The 27,875-nt window shown below is 40.4% G+C and overlaps 1 protein-coding gene across 1 annotated transcript; it reads left to right on the forward strand.

Moving 5' to 3' along the window:
• Positions 1–789: 789 nt before the first annotated feature.
• Positions 790–25,356, forward strand: UPK3A (uroplakin 3A). The gene is made up of 7 exons (XM_013300714.2): positions 790–894; positions 17,421–17,493; positions 18,313–18,468; positions 21,146–21,425; positions 22,630–22,712; positions 23,203–23,335; positions 24,201–25,356. The coding sequence occupies exons 1-7, from the start codon at positions 892–894 to the stop codon at positions 24,286–24,288; spliced, it is 816 nt and encodes a 271-aa protein (XP_013156168.2). The 5' UTR covers positions 790–891; the 3' UTR covers positions 24,289–25,356.
• The last annotated feature ends 2,519 nt before the right edge of the window (positions 25,357–27,875 follow it).

The following is a 27,875-nucleotide window of genomic DNA, read 5'->3' on the forward strand; positions in this document are numbered from 1 at the left end:
CCTGCTGGCTGTGGCACCCCCCTGGCTCCTGGACCAAGGGAGCAGCAGGCCTGTGCCTTGCCCTGATACGAAGTCTGGAGCCGGCCTCTGTGGAAGTAAGGGAGAACAGAAAAAGCAGTTAGGTGAGGCAGCACCCGCAGCCTCTGTGCATGCTGCAACTCATCCTGCCCGCAGTGAGCAGGCAGAGAGGAGGGGCAGAAGCCCCTTTGAAATCTGCTGCTGATGGCAGTCTGTTCCAAACATCAGCTCTCTCATGGACCTTGCAGCCTTCTCTCCAGCTGTTTCAGTTACGCAGATTCAAACAAGGAAAGGCTGCCACCTCTCCAGTGAAGGGCTTGGGATCCTCTGGCCTCAGTGCCAAACTTGTCGCATGTCTGACTTTCAGACAGCCACTGCAGGCCTAGGCCCAGGTACCTGCAACGTCTTGAAAGAGGTACCAGTGCAAGCCAGTGGCTGTGAGCTGTTGGTTCCCCTTGAGTTTCCAACTCTGCTGAAGTTGCTGCCTCCCATGGAGGCAAGCTGTCACCTCTCATCTGAGTAGCTTAGGAGCATCTCAGAGCGCCTCTGGGCTTTTAGCAGCATGCCAGCCACTCACCTGAGGCAGGAGGTTATACTCTGGCATGTCACCTTCACTAAGCTGTCAGCTTAATCAACATACAACTGATGAAGGATGGAAGAGAGATGTGTTCAGTTCCTGTGCCACCCCACTCCTTCCTGTTCAGTCCTCCCATACATCTGTCGGCTTACTCTGTTCCAGCTCTACAACCATAAAATGGGAACAGCACTTCTCAGCCTCAGACATCTGGGACACAAACCCACCCCTGGATCTGGAACTTCCAGACAAAACTGTCTGTGGACGGTGTACCTGGGCACATCAGCAGATGGGCTGTTATGGTGAGTGATACTGCAAACTGTGTATCATGATGCCTTTTCCAGATGTAGATCTGTATGCGATGTTTATTTAGCCAGGCATTCCTAACCCCACTGTCAAATGTCAGCTTCCTCTATCATGGGCTCAGCAATGGCACTGCAATTTAAAAGTGCAAATACGGTACAGGTAGGCATCTCATGCTAGATTAGATCTAAGCCAGGGAAGGGTGGGTTCATTCTTGGGTAGTTACAGTGTTCTTTATCTATATTTCTTCTTTATCTTCACTGGATAAATTTTAGTCATCCCTTTCTGGAATTGCTAGTGCTATTAATGTCATAGACATCCTACTCACAAAGTGCTTATAATGTCACTAAACATTTTATTGGTTTCAGTCCTAGCTCTCTGACCTGGTGAGTGTCAGGTCTCACTCTGCTGCATTTCTCACTTCCCTTCAACCATGAGTAAGCACAACAACTTATTTTTTTTCTTTGTAGGGTATCTTGAAAGATATTCACATAGGTCCAATCAATCAGCCACAGGAAAACTACACACTGACTTCAGTTGCCATAAATCATATCATACAAAATGTTGCACAAATACATTAGTACTTACACTAGAATATCAATTAGCAGTATAGTATTATATCAGGGTTTACACTTAGAACTATGAGACACTTAAGTGTAGTGATTAGGCAATGCTCAAACAGCCCTGGTTGTTAGGATCTTGTGATTTATGTTTTTTAGTACTTCACTTCCTAGTTCTTAATCAGATATTCATTGCCTGAAGAAAATTCCCCTTCGAAGTTTTTGCTCCACATCTCTTAAATGTGTTATGCCTGAAACTCTGTGAGGAATACTAAGAAGCTTGAAGTGCTTTGTTTCCACAAATGCACCTTTACGCAGCAGACTGTTCGTTAGCTGTGACCACATGTCAGAGTGTATGGCTTTCAGTATGCACCTGTGGACTGAAAGGACACCACTGACGGAAAAATAGCAATTTAGAAACACCTGTTCTCAGAATCCTGGCACCATAAGTAGTTTCCTGTGTTGTTTGGGTTTTATTTTGGCAATAACAGCAAGTACTACCTTCTAAGCTAGATCACTGCCATCTGCAGGGTTTATTCAGAAGGATAGGAGAGATTAATAAGGTAGGTCAGGTCTGAAATCAGGGGTTGGATCAATAAAATAGCTCTCTTGTGCACAAAAAGGAGACTATGAACACTGTGTATTGATCTCCATACATGGTGTAAAGCCACTGTGCTAATCTGAGTAATTCATAAGCCTGAGCTGCAGTGAAAGCATTTCTGGGGAAAAGGAGAAAATATGTCGTCTTCTTGTAGGGCAGGGGTCCTCAAACTTTTTAACCAGGGGGCCAGCACGCAGATGAAGTGGCAGGTAGTCATCTGTGGCTGCTTGGTTTCCCCCCCAACCCCCGGCTCGGGGGGGGCGCATCTGTAAATACTGGGGCTGGATTGAGGACCCTGGGGGCCGTATCCAGCCCGCGGGCCATAGTTTGAGGACCCCTGTTGTAGGGCATAATGTAGTTGGTCTGTGTGAAAGGAGAAGCCTGCTGCCGGCTCAGTTTCCCCACAGACACAGACTATACCACCATGAAGAAGGAGGACTGCGGGTCAAACTGTTCAGAAATCAGTATATAAAACAAACCATAAATCTGAGGGGTCATTTGCAAAACAAATCTCACTTTGTAACATCCAGGGCTTTTCAGGTAGCGTAACTAATGGGACAATAGTATTTCAAAGAACGACGTTGTTGTTAGCACCTATGCTCTGTGTGTGTCTCCTTCCTTCCTCACTCTACCTATTTATACTACAAGGTTTTCAAGGTGGAGGCTATTCTGTGTTTGTCTAGAGACTTGCACAGAGAAGACATCTCTCGTGGGATTTAATGTCCAGCTGAAATATAATGGAAAGCTAAATATTAATTGCAGCAACTTAAGATGTATATAACGGAGAAGTGCATGCAGTTTATTTTATTCAGTGTGGGTTTTCCCCTCCATGTTGATTGGAGGTCATTTGTATTCTGTGCCATATGTCTATATCATAAACACTATTTAATTCCATGAAGAATTTCATCCTAAAATTCAAGGCTTGTCTGACTCTCATTCAATGACCATAAGGGAATTCTCGTAAAGACAGATAAAAAATTATCTGGTTTAGATAACTAAGCCTTATATGTGAAGTATTTTACGTTTTTTACCCATTTAACTCACTCTACAAACATAATTATTGTATATCGTAAAAATAGTGTAAATACGAATTTAGAAGCCCAGGTTTCAATAACTTTAGATCTCAGCCAAAGAGCTGGAAGATTGAAAGGAGATTTACAGCCAGCAAGTAGAACTCTATTCTTGCAAGTCAGGTTCAAGTATGAGCAAATAAGCATCTATACACCTGATCACACACAAATATGCTCTTAAATTAGGACTGACAGAAACCATTCTCTTCAAGTCACGGTAACCTTGACCACTTTCAAGAGCTCTGAACTAGCTTGTAAAGCAAACTGGTTTCAGTGCCCAGTTTCATCTGGATGAGGAAGTGCTATATAAAGGTGAGAGACAGCTATCGCTAAGCCCTGTGTCTTCAGCCCTCAAGCTATCACTACATCCATCATCTAGTATTTTGGTGCAAGGGGAGAAAAAAACACATTAAATGTTAATGGAGATGTTAACTTTGCTCATTCGTATTTTGGTGGATGAAAAAATGCTTTAAAAAGGGTCAATGCAGCTAATATGCTCTATAAAAACAAAAATCTATCCTTCCTCAGACTAGTTTTTTCTTTAGATGAGGCTTTTCATAATGAAGGTAAGATGAATTACCTTTTATAGTACATTTCTGTCAAATAAATTTATAGACTCTAATCTCTTTAAAGATGCAGGACTTTTCATTTTATCAGGCTTTGGATTCACTACTTCAATCAAAAAAAAGATTTTTGGAAAAAAGTATGTGATTTTTCCTGGGAAATACTAGCCTATCCTGCAGTTACAGTGTAAATTCCAACATAAAATGCTTCATTAGTTTTATATCCCTGGATACCTATAAGACAGGAGAGTACCAAACAAGGGCCATTTCTCAGCAAACTGAGATGTGGAAGCAAAAGGTCAAATTCTGATTCAGCTTCACAGAATGTATATTTACATTCCTCACAATACTGAATTCACCCTTACAGTGATGAAACTGTAAGTACAAACTATCTTGAAACTATATTCTTCAGTTATCAGCTAACCAATGTCAAAGAGACTCTCCCCAGTTCCTGACCTTCAGACTGCTGCTCAGATTACTGGACCAGAGCATGGTACATTCACATATGAATGTCAGTGAACAACATTCGTACACAGTCACAAACACATACAATGCAAGACACTGTGGGGAACTGTCAGAGAAACTAGATAAACTAAGCTATACACAAAAAACAGACTTCAGAAGAGATTCTGATTACCTGTGGATCTCTGTGGGCTTATTTCAAAAGGCAGCTAATTTAATGGCTACAAACTAACACTCTCTTTCAGAGAACTCTTGTCTCTTCTTAAACACATGCATCTAAACCAACATTCCCAAATAGTTATGAAAGTGGGGAGGGGAGAGAGGTATGGATGGAGAGGAAATAATTTTATAGAGATACTCAAAACCAGTTTATTTCTGTTTACAGATAATGTAACACAAGTCATTAGAGTAATATTGCCAGATGTTTTGTCTCGATATTTAATAGTAATGTCTAATGTAATTAAATAATTAGTATAGCTCTCATTATTCCATGAATTTATTTAGATCTTGGAAAAACAATTGAAGCTATTGCACACTGCCTTAGGATTCAATACTACTTTGAATAGGTTTTATTAGGGCATCTTAATGTTTGTATGCATATTCAGTGGAATAAAAGAAGCTTTGCTCTTTATGTCCTTCCATAAAGGATGGACAACAAAATGGAGCCCTCCATGCTTCCTTAACTTTTGCTCAAATAAATGTCTGCCTGAAGTTGACTGTAGTTTAGCTTGTGGTAAGATTAAGGATGGGGATCAGGGGGGAAGCTCTGTATCTATAATAGTAATGGTAAATAGCACCCATAAAGCACTTCTTATCACTAAATTATTAAAAAATGCATAGTATCTTCTCAACCACTAACAACATAGTTTGAATTCCCTGTTGTTACTAATACATTGGGACATCATTTACAGCCAGTAGGAAAGACGGTTCTTTACCCTGCTTACCAGTGTTACACTTTGTAACCCATTCCTTCCTGTTGCCATCACAGGATGCTACCACCATTTGTACTTAAGGCTGAGATCAGTGCTCTTTTAACCTATTTTAACTCTTCTTTTCTCCGGAAACTCTTTTTTTTTTAATTAACTGTTTCACAAATTACTCTATCTAAAGTGAACTAAAGCCAACCTCAAAACTGAGGACTTGGAAAGAAGCATTGGCATTGTCCTTGCCCTACCTCCAGGGCACTCCTGCCGCAACCCTTCAGAAACACCTGAGCCTCAGACTTGCTGTGCCAGCTGGCAGGTAAGTGCTGAGACATGGTGTGAGTGCAGGCAGACAGCAGAGAGGATGGCCAGGAGGCACCTAGAAGTCACCTGAACTATGTGGCAGATGGAAGAGGGAGGCAACGTCTCTGGATGATGTAACAGCATTTGGGAACACTGCACAGAGAATAAAATTTCCAATAACTTTTAACGTTTATGTTTCTATTCTACTAATGATTGCGGGTTCAAGCTGAAAGTTTACATGATTCCAAACTCTTGTCATCAGCTATGAATGCACTTGCAGCTTGCTTTGTTGTGAGCTGGAATACGTTTTATAACTCAGTACTTATTTGTGGTTTACCATTCTGACTTTCTCCTTTTTTTGCTTCAAAACAGCCCTTTGTCCTTTACCATCTTACCAGCTTCTAAGTTTGAAATGCTTCCTACAGCAGCACTGGTTTTATTCGACACTGCCTGAGATGTGTCACGTTCCCACAGCCTAACTGAAGGCTCAGCACTGATTTAGCATTACCCACCGTGTGCTCCCTGACAGTGGAAAGGGACACAGGGGAACTGCAGTGCCAACCACAGGAATGCTGCTTAGGAGGTCTTTGCTGCTCCTCTGCTTTCTACTTGTTGCTTCAGGAGCAAGTCCCTGTGTTTGGGATGTGAAATATAGGTAGAGAAAAACTGTTTGACTTGGTATGTGCCAGCTTTCTTCTCATGTTGGTCATGGAGAGCTTTCTCCCTTTTTTTGTTTCTGACATTACGGAGCTTTTTTGCTTTGATTCTCATCTTTATGTTTGCAAAATCTTCAGCATCTTCTCTCCCCCAGTTCTCTCCAGTCAGTTCTGCTCTGTTCTCACCTCCCTATTCAACAGCCCTTTTTAAAGAATTACTGGCAGCATCGAGGTACGCAAGCAACATCTAGCATGTGTGGTTCATTCACTTTTTCACCCCTTCCCCAAGGAAAAGTTTGTGCATGCAGAAGAACGCTTTATTTCAGGAAGGCTTTTCTTGCATTTCTTATATATATGGTGCTATATATGCTGTGTTCCTGGATGAAAGGAGATTCATTTTCTGACAGTCATTAGTTTTCATGGAAGTCTATTATGCAGGCTGAGAAATCTGTCTCCCTTGCATATACGTTGCATCATGTCTTTCATCAAATCTTTCTCTAGAGGAAATGCAGCTCCACCTTCCCCTTCCCTGTGGCTGTCCCTCACTGTTTGCTGAACACTTAAGAGAGACTATGGTCAGTTAAGAGGGATTACTGCTTGGAGGAGACTACAGAGATAACACTTGGTACAAATCTATGTAGCTCCATTGGGTTCAGCTCTTTTTGGCTTTGGTAAGTGGTATTCACGTTTATGATGTTGGATTTATGATGTTATCCTCCTGGATGATAGATGTGTATTGCTTTGTGGAATTGTGGAAATACAGCTGGGATGGTGGCAATGACTTGTTATAAAACTAGATGGATTATATACTTGAAAATGTATTTTTGCTGCCCTGATTAGTGAGGTATTTTAGCATTTAATGTAGAAAAGCATGCATGATAACGTTAGGCTTGTGTTACAAATGTTCTCCAAATTCTGGCATGTCACTATCACTATTCAGCTTTTAGTAGAAAAATTGCTTTGACCAAGCAAGACTATGGCTGTGCAGTACAGCTGCAAACACCTGAGCTGCTGGATCATTCTCATTAAATATCTAAGTTGTGTCCCATACATCCATTACATTTAGGAGAACTGACTCTGAAGAGGAGCCTTTAGGCCTATGCGAGCTAGAAATGTACTTACAGAAACCTTGATGGAATAAAGATCTATAATAAACAGTCTTCCTTGGGATGTGCATTCTTTGTTAATAGAAAAATTTATATTAATGGAAAGTAAAGAAAGAAAAAAGTGTAAATAACAGGAGCAGAAATGCATCCCTTTAGTAGGTGAACACATAAAAGGGTTGCCATGTGAGATAAGCATTAGGACATAAATTAAGCTTTGCCTGATCAAGATCCTAGTACAAGTTTGGAGCTTCTTGTTTTTTTGGCAATGACCTAAGTCTTGCCACTACTAGACAGGGCACTGAAACAACACAGTCATTGATAAAAGTTGTCAGTGCGATAAACTAAATGAAATTCTTTTTTAACCTAGGAGAAGTAAGAAATTAATTAAGTTTGATTAAACTTTTCACTTCAGGCTACCAGTGAGATTGATGTGTGGTCCATATATATAGATAGTTGCAAATGGATCAAATTTCCCTGTTCTAATGTTCTGCTATTCAGATAATACACAGTAATTGGCAGTGTAATGTGCTCTTACACAGCTGCAGATGTGTAATGAAACTTGACAGGTTAAGTGGTTTAAGTTAACTCATTTTACTCCACAATTGCAAAGGGCTGGGAGATCACATACATCCAGCTCATATGGCTTGGCTGACAATCTGGAAGCTGGTAAACCACAGCAACTTACTGATTACTTGTGATTACCTCTATGCAGTGACCAGGTAATACATTTGTCATACCAGTTGCTGTGAAAGAAGAAATTGGGTCTATTTCATTCCAGTTTTAAAATATTAAAGGCTGAAATAGCACATAATTCCTTAATGTTTATAATGACACAGGATACTGGACTTCTAGAATTATCTCTGCTGAAATTTAATAATTCTACCAAACAGAAATGGCTTCTTGGAGCTATTCTCTTCTCTTGAATGTTTAACAACAAAGATAGGGGGGAAAATACCTTAAAAATGTAAAATGCAGGAGACAGCAACAAACCATTCTAGCCTGTCTGGTAGAACAAGAATTACAGCCAGACTGAAAGAGGGTGGAAAAACTCTTATGCAAATGACAAAGTCTATTTAGTACCTTCTGCATTCTTATTTTCAGGACTTCTGTACTAGGGATATGCTTTAGCAGACACTGTGTACGAAAGATGCTATTAATCCCAAAACCAGCATAACGAATGAGGTGCTGAAGTTGTCTGCTTTTCTTTTATCACCAAAAGCAGCACAAAGGATCTAACTTTGTTCTTGTCTTTGCATGAGGGACAAGGATAAGAAAAGATGTGTTCTCAAATAAAGTTGTACATGCCCTATTCCTGATTTTGTGAATCAGGTAGTCTGCTTGGTCTCTGGTCTAGATTACAGCAGGTTTTGTCCATGTAGCTTCACGTTGGCATTTTCTAACATGACTTGTTTTATTATCCTGACTACAGTATAGTTAAGACTAAACTCACATCATGCTGTATTGTAGCCTTTCTGACAAAGCATTTCTAAATAATTTGGATGAGGTTTAGAAAAAGTCTTTTCTTCTTAGCTGATTGTTCATACTGCTGATGGGCACCCCTTTGTACAGAGTCCAGTAACTCCATTTCATCCTGTCTTTCCATGTGCTTCTTCCTTTGGCTACCTTTTTGTTTTAGGCTCCCTCCCATCAGGTATTTATATGCATTGATTGGGTCGCCCCTGAACTTTCCTTTTACAAGGCTAAAAACCTGCAGCTCTCTCAGGCTCCTCTCTCATGCCAGATGCTTCAACCCTTTAATCACCTTAGTTGCCCTTCCCTGAACTCATGGCAGTAGCTCCATCTCTCTCTTGTGCTGGGGAGCCCAGAGCTGGACAGAGCACTCCAGCTGTGGTCTCACCAGGGCTGAGCAGAGGGGAAGGATCACCTTCTTCATGCAGCCCCACGTACTGTTGGCTGCCTTTGCCACAAGGGCACAGTGATGGCATGGTTAACTTTTTGTCCACCAGGAGCCAGCTCCTCTTCTGCAAAGCTGCTTTCCAGCCAACTGGCCCCATTCTGTACTGGTGTATAAGGTTATTTCTTCCCAGGTACAGGACTTTGCACTTTCCTTTGTCCAACTTCATGAGATCCTGTTGATCCATTCTCCACCATGTCCAGATGTCTCTCCTCTGGATGGCAGCACAAACTTCTGCTGTATCAGCCACTCCTCTCAGCTTTTTATCATCTGCAAACTTGGTGAAGGTACAATCTGGTTCATCACCTAGGTCATTAATAAAGGTGTTAGACAGTATTGATCCTAGTACGGACTCCTGGGGTACACCATTTGTGACTGGCCTCCAGCTGGACTTCATGCTGCTGATCACAACTCTCTGAGCCCAGTCATTCAGTCCACGGTGTTGTCTGCTTGTCTTGTCAGTTTTTCTTCAGCTTGTCTATGAGGATGCGCATATCCATATATACATAGTTTAAATCAGGAGTTTCAGAGTTTGACCTCTTGGTATGTGGCAATAGTAAAAGCAAATTTCTCAAGAATCAAGCCTTGTGCAACAAAATGCTGTGTGTATGGAAAAAAAAAAACCCAACAGCTGGGTCCCAGCTCCTGAACAGGAGTATCTGTTTAGACTGTGTTCATATGAAATTCATTCTTGGAAGCCAAATGCATTTAAGTTATTTCATCAGCCTGTACATATGGCAAGCTGTATAGTGAAGACTTTCCAGAGGTTCTGTGCACAAATGCTTGGAAACTGAAAGTGAGTTTGAGGATTGTATTCTATGTCTGCCAAAATTGGCCAGTGAATTGTATTACACAATTCTTTTAAAGGTTAAAGATGTAGTTAATAAAGAATAATCTTTCCCCAAACACATATAGTCTGAATAGACAACACTAAAAGCTGAGAGTGGAATGATTTTTATTCCTATTTTACAAGTGGGCAGCTGAAAAACAGACATTAAATAGGTTGTTTTCAGAGGGAGCCATTAGCTATGCATGATCTTTTGAATCCTCACCCAAGGCCTAATCACAAAACAACTCTTCCTTAAGGGAGTAATTAACAACTGAGAGCTGAGACACGTGCACTGCAGGGGTAGGCAGGCTGAAGACAAGGATAAGATTGGAACTGAAGCTGCTTAGAAAACAGATTCCAACAAAATGTCTCTTGCTGAGTCCTACTATGAATGCATTGTGAATAGAAAGAGACAGTTTAAATAGCTTTGTATAAGAAAAAAACCAAGATTGTGCCTACCAAGCTAAGTAAAAATATCTAATAATGAAATCCCCTGAAATAAGCTTACAATGAAGTCAGCTCGGTCCATTAGGTGCTGGACTAAGAGCCATGAGATTTGAGACACAGGCTTTCTTCAGTACTGTACACTCCAGTCAAGTTACTGCACTTTACTGTGCATCAGTTTCCCTGTTTAGACATTGGCCACAGCAATGCTTATTTTTTCATATAATCCTTTTAAGATAAAAATAATTGGATTTACCAGTTTAGTTTTGTCTCCTTTTACAGGGCTTTAAATTTAAATCTGTTGGCTGCAGAAAACTTACACCAGTATAGCTGAAATTCTAACATTTTGTATCACATTCCTCTCACAGCAGCTATTTACACTGAATCCTGCCTGTTTATTATTGATAATTATTAATTTATATTTACTTCTGATATCAGCTGAAAGCTTAGAACATCAGAAGCATATGAGTCAGGAGAAATATTGTCTTTCTTTTCTTGTATTGTTTCTTGAGTTGCTTCACTTTTTAATGTAAATTATTCTGGGATGCATTTTTGCAAACGCCTTCCACAGCATCACATTGACTTTTCTTTTGCCTTGAATCACTGACCAAAGCTATTTACTGCCAAGCATATCCAACATGCACATGATCTCAAAGAAGCTGTAGAAAAACACTGAAGCACCTCTGTCTATTTTAAACTGAAATTCTATAAATGTCATGTTAAACTACAAACCATACAAAAAAATGCTGGGTCAAGCATTTCTCTCCCTTTCCTAGAGCAACTGTGAATCACAGTAGTTTACTACATCAGGATCCTTTTTTACCCCAATCTCTTCTAGTCATATTCCAACTGTATTTGTGCATGAGAAGTTGCTGTATATCATGTTATCAAACCATGAAAATGAACTCCTCAAAACCCCAATCTTTTGATACTGCTCATTGACTTACAGAGAGAACTCAATACAGAGCTGGCAGCATTCCTGCTTGACAGGTTCTTATGGCTCCTATTCAATTAAGCGTCAAACAAGAAGTTGCTACTCCAGCATACTGTAGTACTTTGAATACTGAAGAGGAACGGAGATGAAACTGAGCCATTTAAACTTTATCAACAGGAAGCTATATGTAAATTCTGTAGAGGACTATGTTGTCAAACAACAAACAAAATGAGTGTAAGTAACCAGAAATATTGATATTGTTTAGAACATAAATTTTGACTAGCAGCAGATGGGCATTCAGTACCTATGCTTACAGATTATTCCATCTTCCTGCATAGTCTGCACTGGGGCCATGGATATAAATACCATGGTCTTGTATAATAAAATTGTTTACAAAGTCCTTTTACACCTCTTGGAAGGCAAATGAACAGGGCATTTCTTTAACATTGTTTAAAGAACGAGGATCCAGACTATGCAACATCTGATTCATATACCTCTTTTTAGGGGGTAGTTCTGGTTTTGGGGTTTTTATCTGGTTGTTAACTTCAAGCGGCATCTTTCAGAATTTACCATAAAGCATTTCAGCTACAACATAAAGACTTTAGTCAAAAACAGCATACACTTTTTGTCCTTCTAGGAACCATGAATTAGCTAGTGGGTTACAATTCAGTAAGTAAAGGAAGTCCTAACAGAAAGCTTTTTCCATTTTTAATTACAACATTATGGACTAATTCATCATTTTGTTAGAAAACTTTTACCCTGGCCTGTCTGCGGTGGAATTTGGCACACTGATCAGTACAGGAGCCTCATTGTGTTATACTTCACATTCATATAAAACCACAGCTATTGCACCAAAGTTCAGCTGAATCTCAAGGGAATTAAACTGACTTCATGAAGTGATATTTCAAGACTCTAGATTTAGAGAGGTATTTCAACCTTCCCCCAAAAATCTTTGTGAGGGAAGAGCCTGAGCCTCAGCCATTACAGAGAGATCATTCTCAAACCTCAAATATTAATCAAGTTTCATGTCATTAAAATTCACTCTTTCTTGCAGACCCAGAAAGCTGAGTTTTATTTTCCTGGTAGAATTAAATTAAAAGGGCTTCATTATATGAATAATCAAGAGCAGCCTGAGGACACAAGTGAGGGATTACACCCACCACTTGGGGAGGCCTGCTTCCTCTCATCAGCGAAGGAACGGGTCATTGCATGGACACACATCATGCCAACACAGCTAATACAAAGCCAGTTAACAGAAACCGCAGCCTAGGGAATGTAGCCAGTTCACAGACCAGGAAGATTAACTGCCCCACCCCCACCCCCACCGCCCACCCCCCATCATCTTACCTTTATTCTTCATGAAAAACATGTTGCTTTGGTCATAAATGCAGCACACAATTACCTAACCACTCTGAATTACTAAAGATACTTTCTCTTCTTTCTATTCTACAACAGTGTGACTCCACATTATTATTGATGTTTAGGACAAGCCCCTCAACCAACAATGAATTCACTGAAGTAGGGAAATACCATTCTGTAAGTGAAGAAGTGTGGGACCAACCTACATTGACTTGCCTGGCACAAACGAACCATCACAAGGGGAAGTTCTGAGAAGGCTGCAGCCAATGGTGCTTGCTTTTATTAGGGACATCTACACTATCATGTAAACCCAAAGAGGTTCACAAAAAGAAGTGCTTCTTAGTGGTTCTTACCAGTATGAGATGAAAGTTCAAGCAGGTAACTGTAGATAGTAAGACATTTCCTCAGCAAAGAAAACAATAACTTCTGTGTTACAATGAGGCCTTTCATTTTAACCCCTGGCTCCTCCAAGTTGCAGATGTTTCAGTGTTCTGTGTTTGGGGTTTACTGCAGTGATAAGATCTTACACGTGATTTATGAGAGGAATGCAAGAAGAACTGGTTCTTCTGTTTGTAAGAAATTTACCTCAATGAAGCCGTGCCAATTTATATTAGACAATGGTGTAGCCCTGATTTCTTAAGAAGAAAGTTATTTTTCCTTTTCTGATGTTTTCACTGCCTGACCTTTCAGGTTTGCACAAAATTAATTGCCACCAGATGATAAAATAAGTTCCAAGTTCTCATCTTTTTAACTGAGCCTTCATATTTCCTTATGGACACATGAAAGATTTCTAATTTAAGGAGATCAGTGGTTCAGTGAGTCATGCTGCACTGATCTGTGCACAGATGGGACCCTACTCAGCACGTAAGTCTGTTCCTGTGCTTAGTGAATGTAGGATGGGGATTATCTCCATCACATCGGTCCCTTTTTAACAAAACAGTTTGCAGAGCTCTTCTGGTGATTCACAGTCCATACGCACAAAGGGACTTTATTATGAAAGGAGTAAGACAGACCCTGAAAATAAATCCCAAGGCCATGTTAACAGGTATGTAGATTTCATGATCAGAAATGAATGCCCCTTGTGGCAGCAACAAAGGACAGAAGTACTTCTCCAGGAAGCCAAAGACATATCAAAGAGATTTCAGAACTGCACAACTGTACGAGGCATCTGTGTGGCCTTTGTGCAGCAGATCATGTGAGATGTAAGTCTCCTAGTCCCTTCAAGTATTCTGGGAAGACTTTGAGAGAAAGAAATGTCATAAGCGGTATTTCACCTCCTGCTTCAGTGAGGAGTTTTCTTCCTGGATAAATGGGAAATTTCTCCCTTTTATCTTCAGCCTTCTGATACAAATACAGTGCAGTAGTGACTGAAATTTATTTACCATTGGATGAAAATGTACATTGCCAGGATAGCCTGGATTTTCAGACACTGCCCATAACATTCTGTTACTAATATCAGCCCCCAGAACAACCACTTCTGAAGTCTGTAGTAGCTGACCAGTAACCTCTTTGAATAGATTTTTTGGTTTCAGTGCCACTCTCAATTGGACAGATGTTCTTGTCGTAACAGCAGTATTACAGCTGCTTCCCTTGTGGTTAACCTCTGCAGACCAGATGATGCATAAGACTGAGCAACAGAGGTGATTATAGTTCCTGCCAGATCATGTCTGAAGAACAGTGATGGACAGAAGGAAATTTTTTTCCATTGTTTCTCATTCCAACTTGTCTTCGCTTTCACAATATTTTATAATGCTGCATTTCTGTACTTCTCCATTTTTAACTGTCAGCTCTCCACCACTCTCCCAAGCCTTGATCACTTGTTTTATCAACTTTTTTTTAACTGCCTCTTCATTCTCTTCCAGATCTGCCATATTCATAGAATGCTTTTAAAAAATTAATTCACAAAGGCATTACTCCTCTTTCAGCACATTCCTCAAGGTCTACACCCACCAGGATACCTGCAGGAAATTACAAGCTAATAATAGCTATGTAGAAAACCAGTGAGGTTTTTCAAAATACTTTAAAACAGATTATATGTTTCATTCATCTTTCTCACCCTTTGGATTAGATTATCTCTTGACTGTTAGATCACCACCATGCTTTTTAATCTCTTTATTAAACACTGTAATGTCTCTACATGGAGCTGGGCTGCAAATAGCCTATACATTTTAGCCCATGCAGTGGACTGGAAAGATGGAGCACAGCAGAGTATGGAGGGTTATCTCCACTACACCCACAACAGACAATGTAAAGAAAGTTTGGACTTCAGATCTTGGAGGGTTGCACACTTTGCGTGGCCTTTTGGACTCCAGGCCTTATCCTCCTCAAACCTTTACAGGCTTCTCACAGCCCTGGAAAGCCAAGGCTAAAATTTTGTTCTCACAGAGCCATCAATCCAAACTGGCTCAGGAGGCTTCTATGAATTACTCCTGAATTGCCCACAAGGCTACACAGAGCAAGAAAATTGGCATTGTTAAACAAAGACATAGGAATTTACATTGGTTTCTTCCCCTGTGCCTCCTTCAGGGAACACTAATTATACTGAGGTTAAGTTTGTTTGCAGTAACACCCTTTAAATCCAGTCCAGCTCCCCTGACTCAAGTGGAGTTAATGTGGATTTACACAAATGTAAGCAAGGATGAGATCTGGTCCTAATTTAGGACACATCTGCCAGCACAGATGGAGCTGAGAGAGTTTATTGTCATGTTAATTTTCTACTTTTGTTTGAGATTCTTCTGAGCATGGAACAAACCCAATAATTCTAAAATCTCACAACACAGGCAATGTTACCCCCACCTTATTGTGACTGCTGAATTCCACCAGAGCACCAGATGGCCTTGTACTCAAGTAAATCATGATGGCTTGAAGAACTAGCCTCATGAAAAATAATGGCTAAAATTGTTATCCTGTATCCACTTTGAAAGGTGATTAACTTTCTGTGATGAGCAGCTCTACTGACATACTCCTGGCTGTTATAAAATTAATTGCCTGAGCAACAGTTCGAATGACTGTAGCCCAAGGAGCAGTTTGCCACACTCTTCATCCAGGCAAGACTCCAAGAAGGTCATGCAGGGTTTTGCCTGAGTAATAAGTACTGGATTTACTGTTTGATGGCTGTGAATCTAAGAAATAAAACTGTTACCTTTAAATAAAAAAAAATTGTTGTGATTCTGGGCCTTAACCTTTATTTTTTAGATTTATTTTTTTTGTTGCCTGTTTTGATGCTTTAGAAAGTGAATGAGGGAGCAGTGTTTTCTGATAAAACTCAGAAGAGTATTTTGTAGCATGTGCAAGTGGCTTGCATGCCATGAAGTAGAATATTTATTTTTCCCTGCCAACCAATATGTGCTGGTGTCTATTTTCTGTCTAAAGGGGGAAAAAAGCTGCTGCTGATTGCTCTCAAAGGATTACCTGTCTAAAGAATTCAGGGTCTGGTTTTACAGGAACCACTGTTTGGAGAAAACATTGATTTTATGATGGAGAAAGAGATCCTGTTGTTCTTACTCTCTGCTTTTACTGTGGAGTCAGAACCCTTGCAACTTTTGTGCATTATTATATTGCTTTAAGGGGTAAAAACACTCTTGAGCAGATCAGTATCAAGTTTATACAAGTAATTGCCCTAGTGTAAATGTTAACAATCATATTCCTAGGAATAAAAGACAGAAGGGTAAGATCTTTTCTGGCTTAGTCTGATTTACCTGAGTATTTATGCCAGCATAGACTTAGACTGCATTTATAGAGTGAGAAAGAATAATACAACTCTTTCTTACTCTATAACAGTGCAAATGCAGGGTAACTCCTGTATTCAGTATTCTCCCTCAAAAGTAATGTGAGAAAAAAGTCAAACCAAACACGCTGAAGACGACATGCAGAATTTGAAACAAAATAAGGCACGTATGGGGCGGAAATTGCATTATAATCATTTGATTACATATTTCAAACAGATTTCTGGGGCCCATGGCATATCAGTAAAGGAGATGGATTCGGTAATGTAACTGTAGTGATATTAGTGTAAACCTGGAGTTGCTGCAGTGACATCATGTTAGCCCCTTTAATTCTATAAAAGCTTGCTGATACTTTCTCCTCAGCCTGTTTTAAGTAGGTGATCAATAATTTTGTAATCTGATCTCTTATGTAATAGACTATTCATAATAGCAGTTACTCATCAAGTATATTCTTAGCTGAGCAATTTGGTACAACAGGTCAGATTCAGATTTCTGCATGGTTTGCTCTTCACGTAGGTGCCCTGAATCACATTAGAGTTAACCAGAAGCAGAAGGCTTTTGTTTTTCAGGATGTAACCCAGGAAACACAATTCAGAAGGCAATTGTAACCTCTATTAAGGCTGCCCAAATTTAGAGCTCTAAATCAAAACCATCCATGATGCACACTGGATGCAGGGTTCAGATACTTAGTTCCAAATTTTCCCTACCTGAGAGATTTCAAAAGTTTTTAGACAGAAGAAGGTAAAGAACAAAGCCACCTATCAATAGCACAGGTAGGGAGAAAACCTTCTTTACACCCACAGCACTGCTGAGAACTACACTGATGCCTAGTATCAACTGGAAATCAAAGCTGTAATACCCTTCCTCACCTCGGAGCAGATAATAGCTGGGGGACTGGCGACACCTGAGCAGGAGAGACAATTTGCGTATAGGGAGGTGCTGAGGGGGTAGGTAAATTCTAACTACAGGGGCCTTGAGGAGAGGAGTTGGTGTGGTTGACACCAAGGAGTAAGTGGATCTGGGAGCTCTTCAGTGGGGGCTGCCTCTCAGCATTTTTGTTTTGTTTTGTGACAAGTTTCTGGAGGGCTCAAGCATGTGTAGCTCTTGGGTTGTATTAGCCTTTTGCTGCTTGGGACAGCTGTGTGCAGGTAAGAGACATCTATCTACAGTCTTCCCCTTCCCCCCCCCCCCCCCCCCCTCTTTTTTTCTGCTCTCTATCTCTTCCCTTTCTGTTTCTTTCATGTTTTTTTTGTTTTGTCTTGGGTGTCAACTTTCTGCTCTAGAACATGTGTTGGGAGAGGAGTTTAGGGCTTCAAACGTGCATTCTGCTGCAAGATTGGTAAGGTGTCTCTACCGTAGCTAGGCTGGGAAAGAGGAGGAACTGCTGAATCTTTCTTTTTGTTTGTAGTTAATATTCCCAGGAGATGAGTTGGGATGAGCTTGTGTGGGGAGAAGGGAGTGTCTGATATAAACTCTATTCCAGTACTGCTTGCTCTTTCCAGTGCCTCTCCCAGACAGTTTTCCCTTCCGTAAGGCTTTGCTCAGTCTCTCACTCTTTATGTTAACAAGTCTAGTCTTAAAATGCTTACTAAGACTCCTTAGTGCTAAAGCATTCTAGAACTGACAGCATTGCTTTTGGTGCTGCCACTGGAAGAGGGAGACTGTATGTGTGTTCAAGCCTCCCCTATAATGAGGTCTTTGTCCTTCTGAGGTGGTGAGCCATATTTTTGAGAAGCAACATCTCTTACCTCCCTCCCTAAATCCTTGTCCCCATTTTGATTAAAGCAAAACCCCCTAACTCTCAAAGTTTCACCAGGCAGGTGGGCTGTTTCCTGCTCAGCTGCAGTTCACATCCCCCTTGTATGCTTTTATGTTGTTAGCACTGCCAGATCCTCCCTTTTGAGTCAGAGATTGCAGGGGGAGAGGAGAAAGGGTTTTTATACTTTTTTGGTAACTTTCTGTTCTAGATCAAAGCCTGAAACCTCAGCTTGCAGCCCCTCAGCTTGCTACAAACAATCCCACTCTTACTACAGTTGCTCTAGAAAAACCTTTCTGTATGTTTGACAGCTCATTGTATCCAAATAAATCTTATGTCATCAACCTGTACGCAATGAAGGAATCAGGTGAGTATCCAGCATTATGCCTTTCTGGAAGATAACTACATCATGTGGCTATTGCAAGCAATTCTTCACAATATGATGGGAGTGGGTCTGAACGGGAGCACAGAGAAAAATTTGTAGATGTAAGTTATGTGCCAGCTGAGCCTCTGGCCTCTGTTTTCTCTAGGGTATTATAAAATATATAAGTAACTGTAGTATTTCAATGGGACTGATTAATGATAGCAAGTGTTAGTACTATGCTAGCTGACCCAGTATGTGTGAAGCAGCACTATCAGCTACAAATATTTGCCCAAATCTTGCTAATGAAACCAAGTGGTCCACAGTCCAATACCTTATCTTTGTCTAAATGTCAATGCCTTGTATAAAAGCCTGAATTCCCCTAAGTAAACCTGCTGAGAGAAACCCGGTAATTGCTGCAGTTTGCTTCATAGTTAGGGTTGCCAGCCTGTGGAAGGACTACCTTTATTTTTCTGTAGACAAAGGCAAGCCATGCTAGACTTGCAGTCAAAGATGCCTGGCTCATAGGTTCATTCATAAAATGAATTTGATAACTGCTTGGCAATGAAACATTGCTGGCAGTGACCAAGAGCTGCTTTCTCTGTTCCCTGCTGTTCTGGCAGACTCTTTTGAATGCCAGCTAGAGCTACTCCATAAGCTGACAGAAATAACTTACTTCCCTATATCATGCCTTCTACCCTGAAGGCTCTATGCAGCCTCCTTTTCTGAGAGGCACAGAGAAGACATCTTGAGGGGGCAGTAGAGAAATCGGCCAATAAATGAAACAGTCTTAAAACTTTCACTGCTGATTGTTGCCACTTTGGGTAAGGTGGAAGGAGGAGGCCTTGGATGAGTAGATGTCATAACAGAGACACCATCCCATACAGCTAATATAGGCACCAGTGAATGCACAAAGTTCTGAGACACATTCCATGGCCGAAGTGCACATCTTTGTATGCCTAAAACAGGCTGTAAGTGTGTTATAATTAAAAGGCTGTTGATACCTAGTTATACCTGCAATTACGATATTTTGTGTTAGAAATTACATCAACCACCCATCTTCAGATTCTCTGGCAAAAGTTCCTACACAGATGGGTGAATCCCTACAAAAGGGGGTTATATGCGGAGAAATCTGCTGCTTTTAAGGCAAGCAGATGAAACCTTGTTACTTGGCAGACTGGGAGGAATTTTGTTTGGATTTGTCTCTGGTCTGCAGAGAAACACATTGGTTCACCCTTGGATGTCTCCTGGAGCAGGGAGAAGGAAAACTTAAGAGAAGTTAATTTTCTTAACACTTTATCTTCAGATCTGCTGGTAAGGAAATGTGTCAGCCTGCTACAAAGCCAAGAGTCTAGCAAATTTCTGAAGAAGTAATGGAACTTTTAGCTCTGATCTTGTTAATGTCATTATCAGACTTGATCTACCTAGTAAAGTTAAAAAAAAAAAAAACCAAACAAAACCCAACCAAACACGCACACACTCACCCCAGAGAAAAAAAAAAAACAACCATAAAACGAACTTGCTTATTTTTAGTTTTAAGCTCTTACTTGCTTACCAGAGCCAAGCTGAGTTACTGGAGACCTAACTGCGACAAGTGTTACAATTTTGGGAAGCAAGCCTAAGAATAGAGCATGTCTTAGCTAGTATTTTCTTTCATGTTGTTGACTCCCATTGAAGAGAGGGGTGTCAGAGCTCAACTAACTTGAGCACTGACCCTTAAGTTTTATTTCTAACCTTTGCTAGAAACTTCTCCCTTTTAAAACAGGTTTAATTTTGCATTGGATAATAGCTAAAAACTTCTCATGACCAAGCAGTTGCAAGAACTCTGCTCCAGAAGCACAGCAGAATGCTTCCAAACCGAAGTAGTTCCTAGTGCATCACAGCTTTGGGAAAACTAGCATTCCTTTACTGCTGACAGCACTGAACACCTACCTGGAGGGGGCTCCCCCAGAAAAAACTTCAACCTGCGGTTGCAGAATTTGGGAACACCTCTTTGAACTTGTGCTTTGGCTTTGCAGCAGGAAAGGTTTGAGAGCTGCAATTGAGCTTTCAAACTATGCTGTAGGGCTGGGTACAGATTTACACTTTGCTTGAAGCAGTGAGGACTTTCAGACTTCCTGAGGCATGCTGTCTGGAAGCAGGAACATGCCTGGATGGCCAGAAATGTAGGTACTGCATTTGTTTACGCAGCCTCTACACACTGGTCTGTGTACTGTGTAGTTCTGGGAGGTCCAGCTGCTGTGTGACCAGAGGTCTAAGGGTTTCTGCTCTAGGAGACAGGAGAGTTGTGACTCTAGAGGAATTCTGCCTTGGTTATGGTATCAAATCTGAGATGGCAGGATTTACTGAATGTTTACTGGAACCCTATGTGGCATGGAGGAAGAGCAGCCTTTGTGACCCTACTCAATCAGATTCTTCTTGGAAAAAAAGGAATTTTGGGAGGGTGACTTCTAAAAAGTCTTGCTCTGTGATACGCTGTGGATCCTTCACAGTTTCTGAGGGACAAGTGTAAAGAGCTTCATCAACAAATAAGAAGGAGGGGGTAGGATCACTACACAGCCAAACTGGTAGCAGATTTTTTGTTTCCCTTTTGAGTGTTTTGGGGTAGTTGCCAAATAAACTCGGTGAATGGGAAGAACTGAACTAGGTCTAACAACCTTGTTAAAAAGCATTTCTCCTGCAGCAAGTGTGATAAGCTCCCTGGTGACTGATAACAGGAGCAAACCACTCGACAGCACCTTCCAACAAACAAGCGGGGGGCAGCTTGGACCTTACAAGGCTGCCTTGTTCAATGTACCCAGTTGCACGTCGCCTCCTAAGCTTGCTGATGTAGGAGATGTCAACAAAGTTTCCGATGTCCTGAAACAATACCTCTTCAGAATTGGGGATGATGGGACTTGTTTGTATGACCCAAACTTCCTAGCTGTCTGTAACCCACCTCTTGCACCAGACACGACATACAGGTATAATTCTTATTTCTTACAAGGTGATTGCTACTCTTAAAACACAATAGGAAGCAATGTTGAGCCTGTTATGTTCCTTTGTTATGGTGTGACGTGAATTACCAGTCCCTAACTGAAATGCTTTATTGCAAGGGGAGTTAGGAAGATTGCTTGCCTTTGGTCTAGCACCCTGAAGATGGTGCTCTAACAGTGGTGAGCTCCATCAGGTTAAATTCACGGATCAGTAGGAAAATTCACATAAGAACTGCTGGTTCTATACCTGTGTTGGTGGAGGCAATCTGGTAACAGCATCTGATTAGAAAGTGCTGGTAGAAAAGGATTTTCACTGGAAAGTGATGTTGAGAGTATTCACAGTGTATTTTGTGTTAGATGATTCTGCCAAGTTGCAGACATGGATCTGGCTCTGCTGGCTCTGTTTTGATGGGATTCTGCAGAACCAAAGTTCTCCTTGGTCTCCAGCTCCAAGAAGCCCCTAATGTTACTGGACTTCACAGTAAAAGCCAGGTGGCTTGCATACTTGTTTGACCCCTGTTGTCTGGGGAAGCTGGCCATCTGGGGAATTTGGGTACCCTGACAGTTGTTACCCAATACACTTGTTTTGCTGTTGCCAGATATTTAAAAGCTGTAGTAAAAACGGCAGTCACACAGAGCCACATCTGCTCTGGAAACCTGATGTTCTTCTGAAATGAAATACTATGGGCCCTTAGTTTTGCAAAAACTGTCTTGCATCTTCTGTCTCTTCAGGACATTTCTGATAACTCAGACTATTGTGGAATGGAAACTTAATTTCTTTGCCAAATCTCATGTCTCTTCAATAATCTCCTCTAGGAAGGAAGGTGGCAAAGATCTCTATTGTTGGACAAAATCTTCAACTTCCCTATGGAAATCAAAACCACTCATTGTCCTAAATAAAGAGACCCTTCACAACAGGGAATAGCAAGCTTGAAAGAACTGTTGGAAAGCTATAATCTGCCAAGGCGCACAAGAACAAAGTGCAAACTGTGCACAACATAGGATAGAATGTTTTTCCATTATTAATTCTATTTGTTCTTTATAAGGTCTCTGGAAATAGTCAGTTATCTTTGACAACCTCCATCTAATGCTTTGACAAAACCTGAAGTCTGACCAGCTAATCCAGTAGCTTAAAAATGCTAGTAGGGAAGCTCAAATTTGAAATGTCTAATCTAACACTTTTCTCCCACAGGTTTAAATATGTGTTGCTAGACAGCACTGAAGGTATTGTGAAAGACCAGACTCTCTGGTCTGATCCAATCAAAACCAGAAGAGGTAAGTCTGTGGCTTTGCTCAGATCTTCTGAGTATCTGTGCTTGCCTTAGGACACTATATGAGTAATACCTAGTCCTTTCTTAAAGTTTTAACAATTTTGTCAGCCTATCAATATTGGAGTAGCAGGCTTAAAATATGGAATAATTCTCTACTTTTGTGTATTTCAGAACAGTTCTTTTAGTAAAGATAAAGTTTGTACATGCAGTTTCAAATTTGAGGTGTGTCATGGTATGTGGTTCTGCTGACATTTCTTAGTAGTACAGGTACTTGTCATATTAGCTAACCTGCCGAGGAAAACTTATAGACCCTAAATGCTGACACTGATTCTTAAAACTGTTTCCCATAAATTGTGTTTCCCGTAAATCATCTAAGACTTCAGGTATAGACATAGTCATTTGGCCTTCCCTAAATCACCAGTTTTCTCCTATTTGGTAGGGGTGTTCATGGTCAAAAATAGATCATAGGAACATTCTTTCCATGTTTTTTCTAGTTAAACTTCCCTTGAAAATTGATACCTGGCCTGGTCGAAGGAGCGGAGACATGATTGTCATTACATCAATCCTGAGTGTTCTTGTGTTCCTTCTGCTTGCTGGCTTTCTTGCCTCTATATCCTCTGCTCTCAGGTAAGTACTGCTATACCCTACAACTTCCAGTAAGAGTACCTAAGCCCTCAGTCATCAGTCTTCTTCCCTATGGCTCCAAGACACTGTTGCTGGTCTTGTTTGAGATGACAGACCAGATGGTGCCCTCCAAATTTGGAAGTTTGTAATGGGAAAAAGACTACTTTATCATAATCTCCCCTAAGACCAACAGGTCTTGTAATTATTACACAGGTTTAAGCTTACTAGCTGCTAGACTTCAGTAAGGACTACTGGGAAAAAAACCAGCATTGTCGCACATACTTAAAGCTTGTGTATTCTTTCTTACATATTGCAGCTTTCCATCTGCTCAGGAGTTTGGAAACTGTCTCAAGGTGTGCAGGCATTTGTAAAGATTAAATAGTGTCCTAATAAATGCCTTGATTTTCATTTATTTGCTTCCTCCCCAGGAGAAGCAAGTTACCCCTTTCAATTAATAAGTGAGACTTTGCTGGAGCTGTGTAACTCAACTAGTCTGTGCATATTTCCTGGTCTTCTGTGCCTCCTGCCCTGGGAAATCAATGAGGCCTGACTGATTGTTAAACTGAACTTCTGGAGGGAATGAACTAAATTTTAGAAACGGTGGGTGTCAGGGCTGCTAACACCCACTTCTTTCATTCACTTGAAAATGATGCAAGTGCTGTGTATTCATTCAGGTCTGCCAGGCTCTCCTGGATTAAAGGTGTGGAAAGCAAAAACTGCATTGCAAATTATTATTTTTAAAAAATAATCTATGGGCTTCTCTGATACTAAATTATTTAAGTAGCAATCAGCCTTTACAAAATGTTGTGACAGTAGGCTCCACTCAGTCTCTACTGGAACTTAATAAAGCCTTTCACTTGCCCACCAGGGGACCAGAAGATTCTTCTGCAGAGACAAGGTGTGTGTCTCAGACTATTCAACAAAGTGAACAGAGGCCACAGTTAAGCTCTGAGTGAACAACCTGATTCAAGCGAAGGGTGGAAATGCAATTGAATTGCTACATGTGCTAGACCTATGGGACTGTCTCTTCTACTCAACACTAGTTTAAACAAGCTACAGAATGCAACCAGCCAACTGAAGATGAATTGCATGGATGAAATAAGGACAACTTTTTTTGTCTTGTAGTACATGATATCTTGTCTTGTCCTAATGAGATCTGATTTAGTTAATTGCCTTGTATAGCACATATCAAATGCCCAAAGAATCTTCATGAGATCCTTCAGCGGTGTGATCAGAGGTTGTCTAGTATATTCATCTGGAGTAAGCACTACTGCAGGCCTCTCATCTGCTTCTCATGAACAGATGAACCTGATATAGCTATTCCTGTCTCAACCTTTTTCTATAGTAACTGATGAAGAATAAAGAAAAACAGGTTGCTTTAGGAAAAGATGTTCTGAGGGAAAACTAGGGATTGAAAGGTAGACAACAGGGAGCTACTGCTGCTTCCTCAGGACTTTAGTGATTCTTTCTATTATAAGATTTCCCTTTTTTCCTCTCCTTCCCTAAAAGAAAGCAAGCAAGATCAAATTGTCCTGTATGTACCAAAGTAATTCTGATCTCAAATACTTAAATACCCTCAAACAGCTTTGCAGGAATGAAAATTAACAAAATCGTTTCAAAGAAGGCATTCTTTCAGAGATCCATACAACTTGTTGGTAGGCTAGTGAAGGGAAGATATTGCTCTAGTGGGACACATGAGTATATTCACTGTTGTCAGCCTTAGCCTCATTTCTGACCTTTACCTTGGGCAGCTGCAAGCCAGCACTCCACATATTAGCATCTAGACTGGTGAGGTTTTTTAAGCTATCTCAGTTGGTGATTAGAAATAAATCTTTGCCCCAGGATTGAGTTATGTACTGCTTTTTTCCATTGATGCCAACTTCCATATACAGTTTTGTGTCTACAAAAGACTTGAAGATCCAACTTCAAAGCTGTACCTTATTCCTGTTGCATATGTACAAGTAACTGTCCTATTGCAGCAAGCACTTCTGCTAAGCACAGAGCTGTCACTGGTTGTTATTGATGTTTTCCTACTTTATCAGCATATTTGTTAAACTGTCTCAAATAATAAAGGATTCTGTTTTAACATAGGTAGTTCACTATCACTGTCATGACTGGATGATCTTGCACTGATACTTATTTTAGGAAGTGGGAATTATTCCCTACAGAGTATGATAAAAGCTTTGTGTGAAGTCAAACACTGTCAGGATGGAACGTTGAGATGTAGCTTGGTGATTGCAAAATTTGCTATTTTAAACTTCAGGACTTAGGCCCAAGAAATTTGTACACAAGCCCCCAGCGTCTGGGTATTCTAACTACAACATGTTAAATCTTGCCTACTCTGCCCTGGTTTCAGCTACGCAAGGGCTGGTAGGGGGGAGGGAGAAAGCACTTCAAGGGAGAGATGGTGCTGAAGTACCTGGAATGATATTTTTTTTTCTGGGTTTTGGCTATTGGTGCCTTCCCTGTGATTTTCTGCCATACAAGTGGCTCCAAATGCCATTCTGAGGTGCTTTTTCATTCATGTATTGAGTACTAACTTGGAAGCAATGGATATTTGAAGAAAAAGGGAGTATGAATTGTAGGTGTGCAGTGCTGAACATGAGAGTACATAACAGATCCTTGGGGTGTTTTCTTCCTTTATAAAGCCGATGTAGTACTTCATTGCTGTAGAGGGTTCTAACTCCTCGCTCTGACCCAGTGGAGAAACAGGCTATCTAACAGTAGGATTAGTAAAATTAATGAAGCCAAATAAAGTATCCTTTCAACTGCAGACAGTCAATACATTATATTAGGTGACATATCAGTTAATTCTGTTACTGGAATAAGTTCTTCTTCATTTTGTTTAAAGAAGTTGCTTGAGTCTATGTCAGCATGTATAGCTATCGTTTAAAATGTGGCACTAGAATAATCCAATCTGTTTTCTGCCAGTATCTATTAAGACATTCACATCAATCTGTTTGTCTCTCACTCAGCATATAACTTGTTTTAGTCAGTTTAATCCTGCTAATGGGCCTAGTTGAATAGCTTGTATTTCTTCTTGTGCTTCTCTGAAGTCTTTCATTTAAAAGATCTTCACTTTATTTTCTTTATGGAAAAAATCAAAATTGATTGTTTTCAGGTGTTTTTTTTTTATTCCCTCCACCCAAATGAAGCAGAACTGTCTCAGTTGCTGTTACATTGCCATGATACAAGCTTTGGGTTTTTCACTAGTTTTTCAAAACATCCCCGGTGTTCATAAAGTTTGTGTGAAGAAGAATATTGTCTTTCACCAGCTTCAGATCTCAGGACAATTGTTTCTCAAAGAAAGAGAAAGGAAGAGAAACTTTTAACATATTGTGATTTTTATCAAAATTTCCTATTTAAATATTTGGTTGAAAATCTCAACTCAAACTCCTTTTTCTATACAGCCCTGCTTTTAGACAGGGAGACCTACACTTGGAGCAGCTTTAACTTTTCATAAGTTCTTACATGTCAGCACCCACTTGTTATGCTGTGAACTGTATTTCAGAACTGTGCCCAGTCAAAACAGTCATGATAAATACCAGAAGAGGGTCATAACTGCTTTTGCCTCTCCATTTGGTATTTCCATTGATCTAAATACTGACTTCTTTCTGCTCTACTTTGGACTCCTAGTTGAAGAAAGGGTATGGAAATTCCTGTTTGGAGCCTATCAGAGGTATGACTAACAGCATTTCTTTAGTACACAGACTTAAGAAACAGAGAGGTTGGGGGCCACTGCTTCATATTTGAAGGAATGAGGATGTAAAAAGAACACATTAGGCTTTTGCAGAAGTTGTTGCCAACCCTGTCTGGTTTTGTTTAGATATGCCTTTCAGTCAGCCTGCCACACTGAAGGAAGGAATATGTACAGATAAAAAGTTTCTGAACCTTATGTATTTACATTAAAAGCATTAACAGAAGTGAGACAAAACTGAAAAGTGATATTTGCTGGGTGTTTTCTAGGTATTGTTCATCTATTCCTAGTTGTTGTCTTGGGCACTGATGATAGTTATCATTCCATTAATGACCCTGCAAAATGTATTGAAAATGCTGATTGCAAGTGGCTATGTGGTAGAAAATAAAGATAAAAATCACATCTACAGAGAGTCCAGGAACAGTTGCTGAAGTCCTGCTTACATTTAAGACTTCAAGGTTGTGCTTAGGTTTTTGCCAACGTTACACATGATGGTTGTGAACAAGTTGAACTTGAGATCTCTTTTCAAGAGAAGCTTTAGGACAACTTTGAGCCATGCCTGCTGGTCTGCACTGAGGTGAATGTAACCCTAATAGCAGTATGTTGCCAAGAGTATAGTTGTATACTCCATTTCTGGTATCTTTTACTTGGGTCCTGGTATTTCTCTGCGCACAAAGTGATAAGACAAACTGTGCTGTGGAAAAACTAGTGCTGGGATGAAGTTATTGTACATATTTTTACCTGTAGTCTAAGTTAAGATTCAAATGCCTGGTCTCCAGGACTGAAAACCAAATTACATTCAATTCCTTTTACATCATTCACTCCAGCATGCTCTCAGCTGAGGTC

This window comes from Falco peregrinus, chromosome 6 (assembly GCF_023634155.1).
Source record: "Falco peregrinus isolate bFalPer1 chromosome 6, bFalPer1.pri, whole genome shotgun sequence".
Classification (NCBI taxonomy): Eukaryota; Metazoa; Chordata; class Aves; order Falconiformes; family Falconidae; genus Falco; species Falco peregrinus.

What these genes read in the sequence shown, in the direction of transcription:
- UPK3A (XM_013300714.2), top strand. An exon ending in GTACGCAATGAAGGAATCAG is followed by an intron (nt 18,469 to 21,145) that starts GTGAGTATCCAG and finishes TTTCTCCTGCAG; the next exon opens with CAAGTGTGATAAGCTCCCTG. An exon ending in TCTATATCCTCTGCTCTCAG is followed by an intron (nt 23,336 to 24,200) that starts GTAAGTACTGCT and finishes CTTGCCCACCAG; the next exon opens with GGGACCAGAAGATTCTTCTG.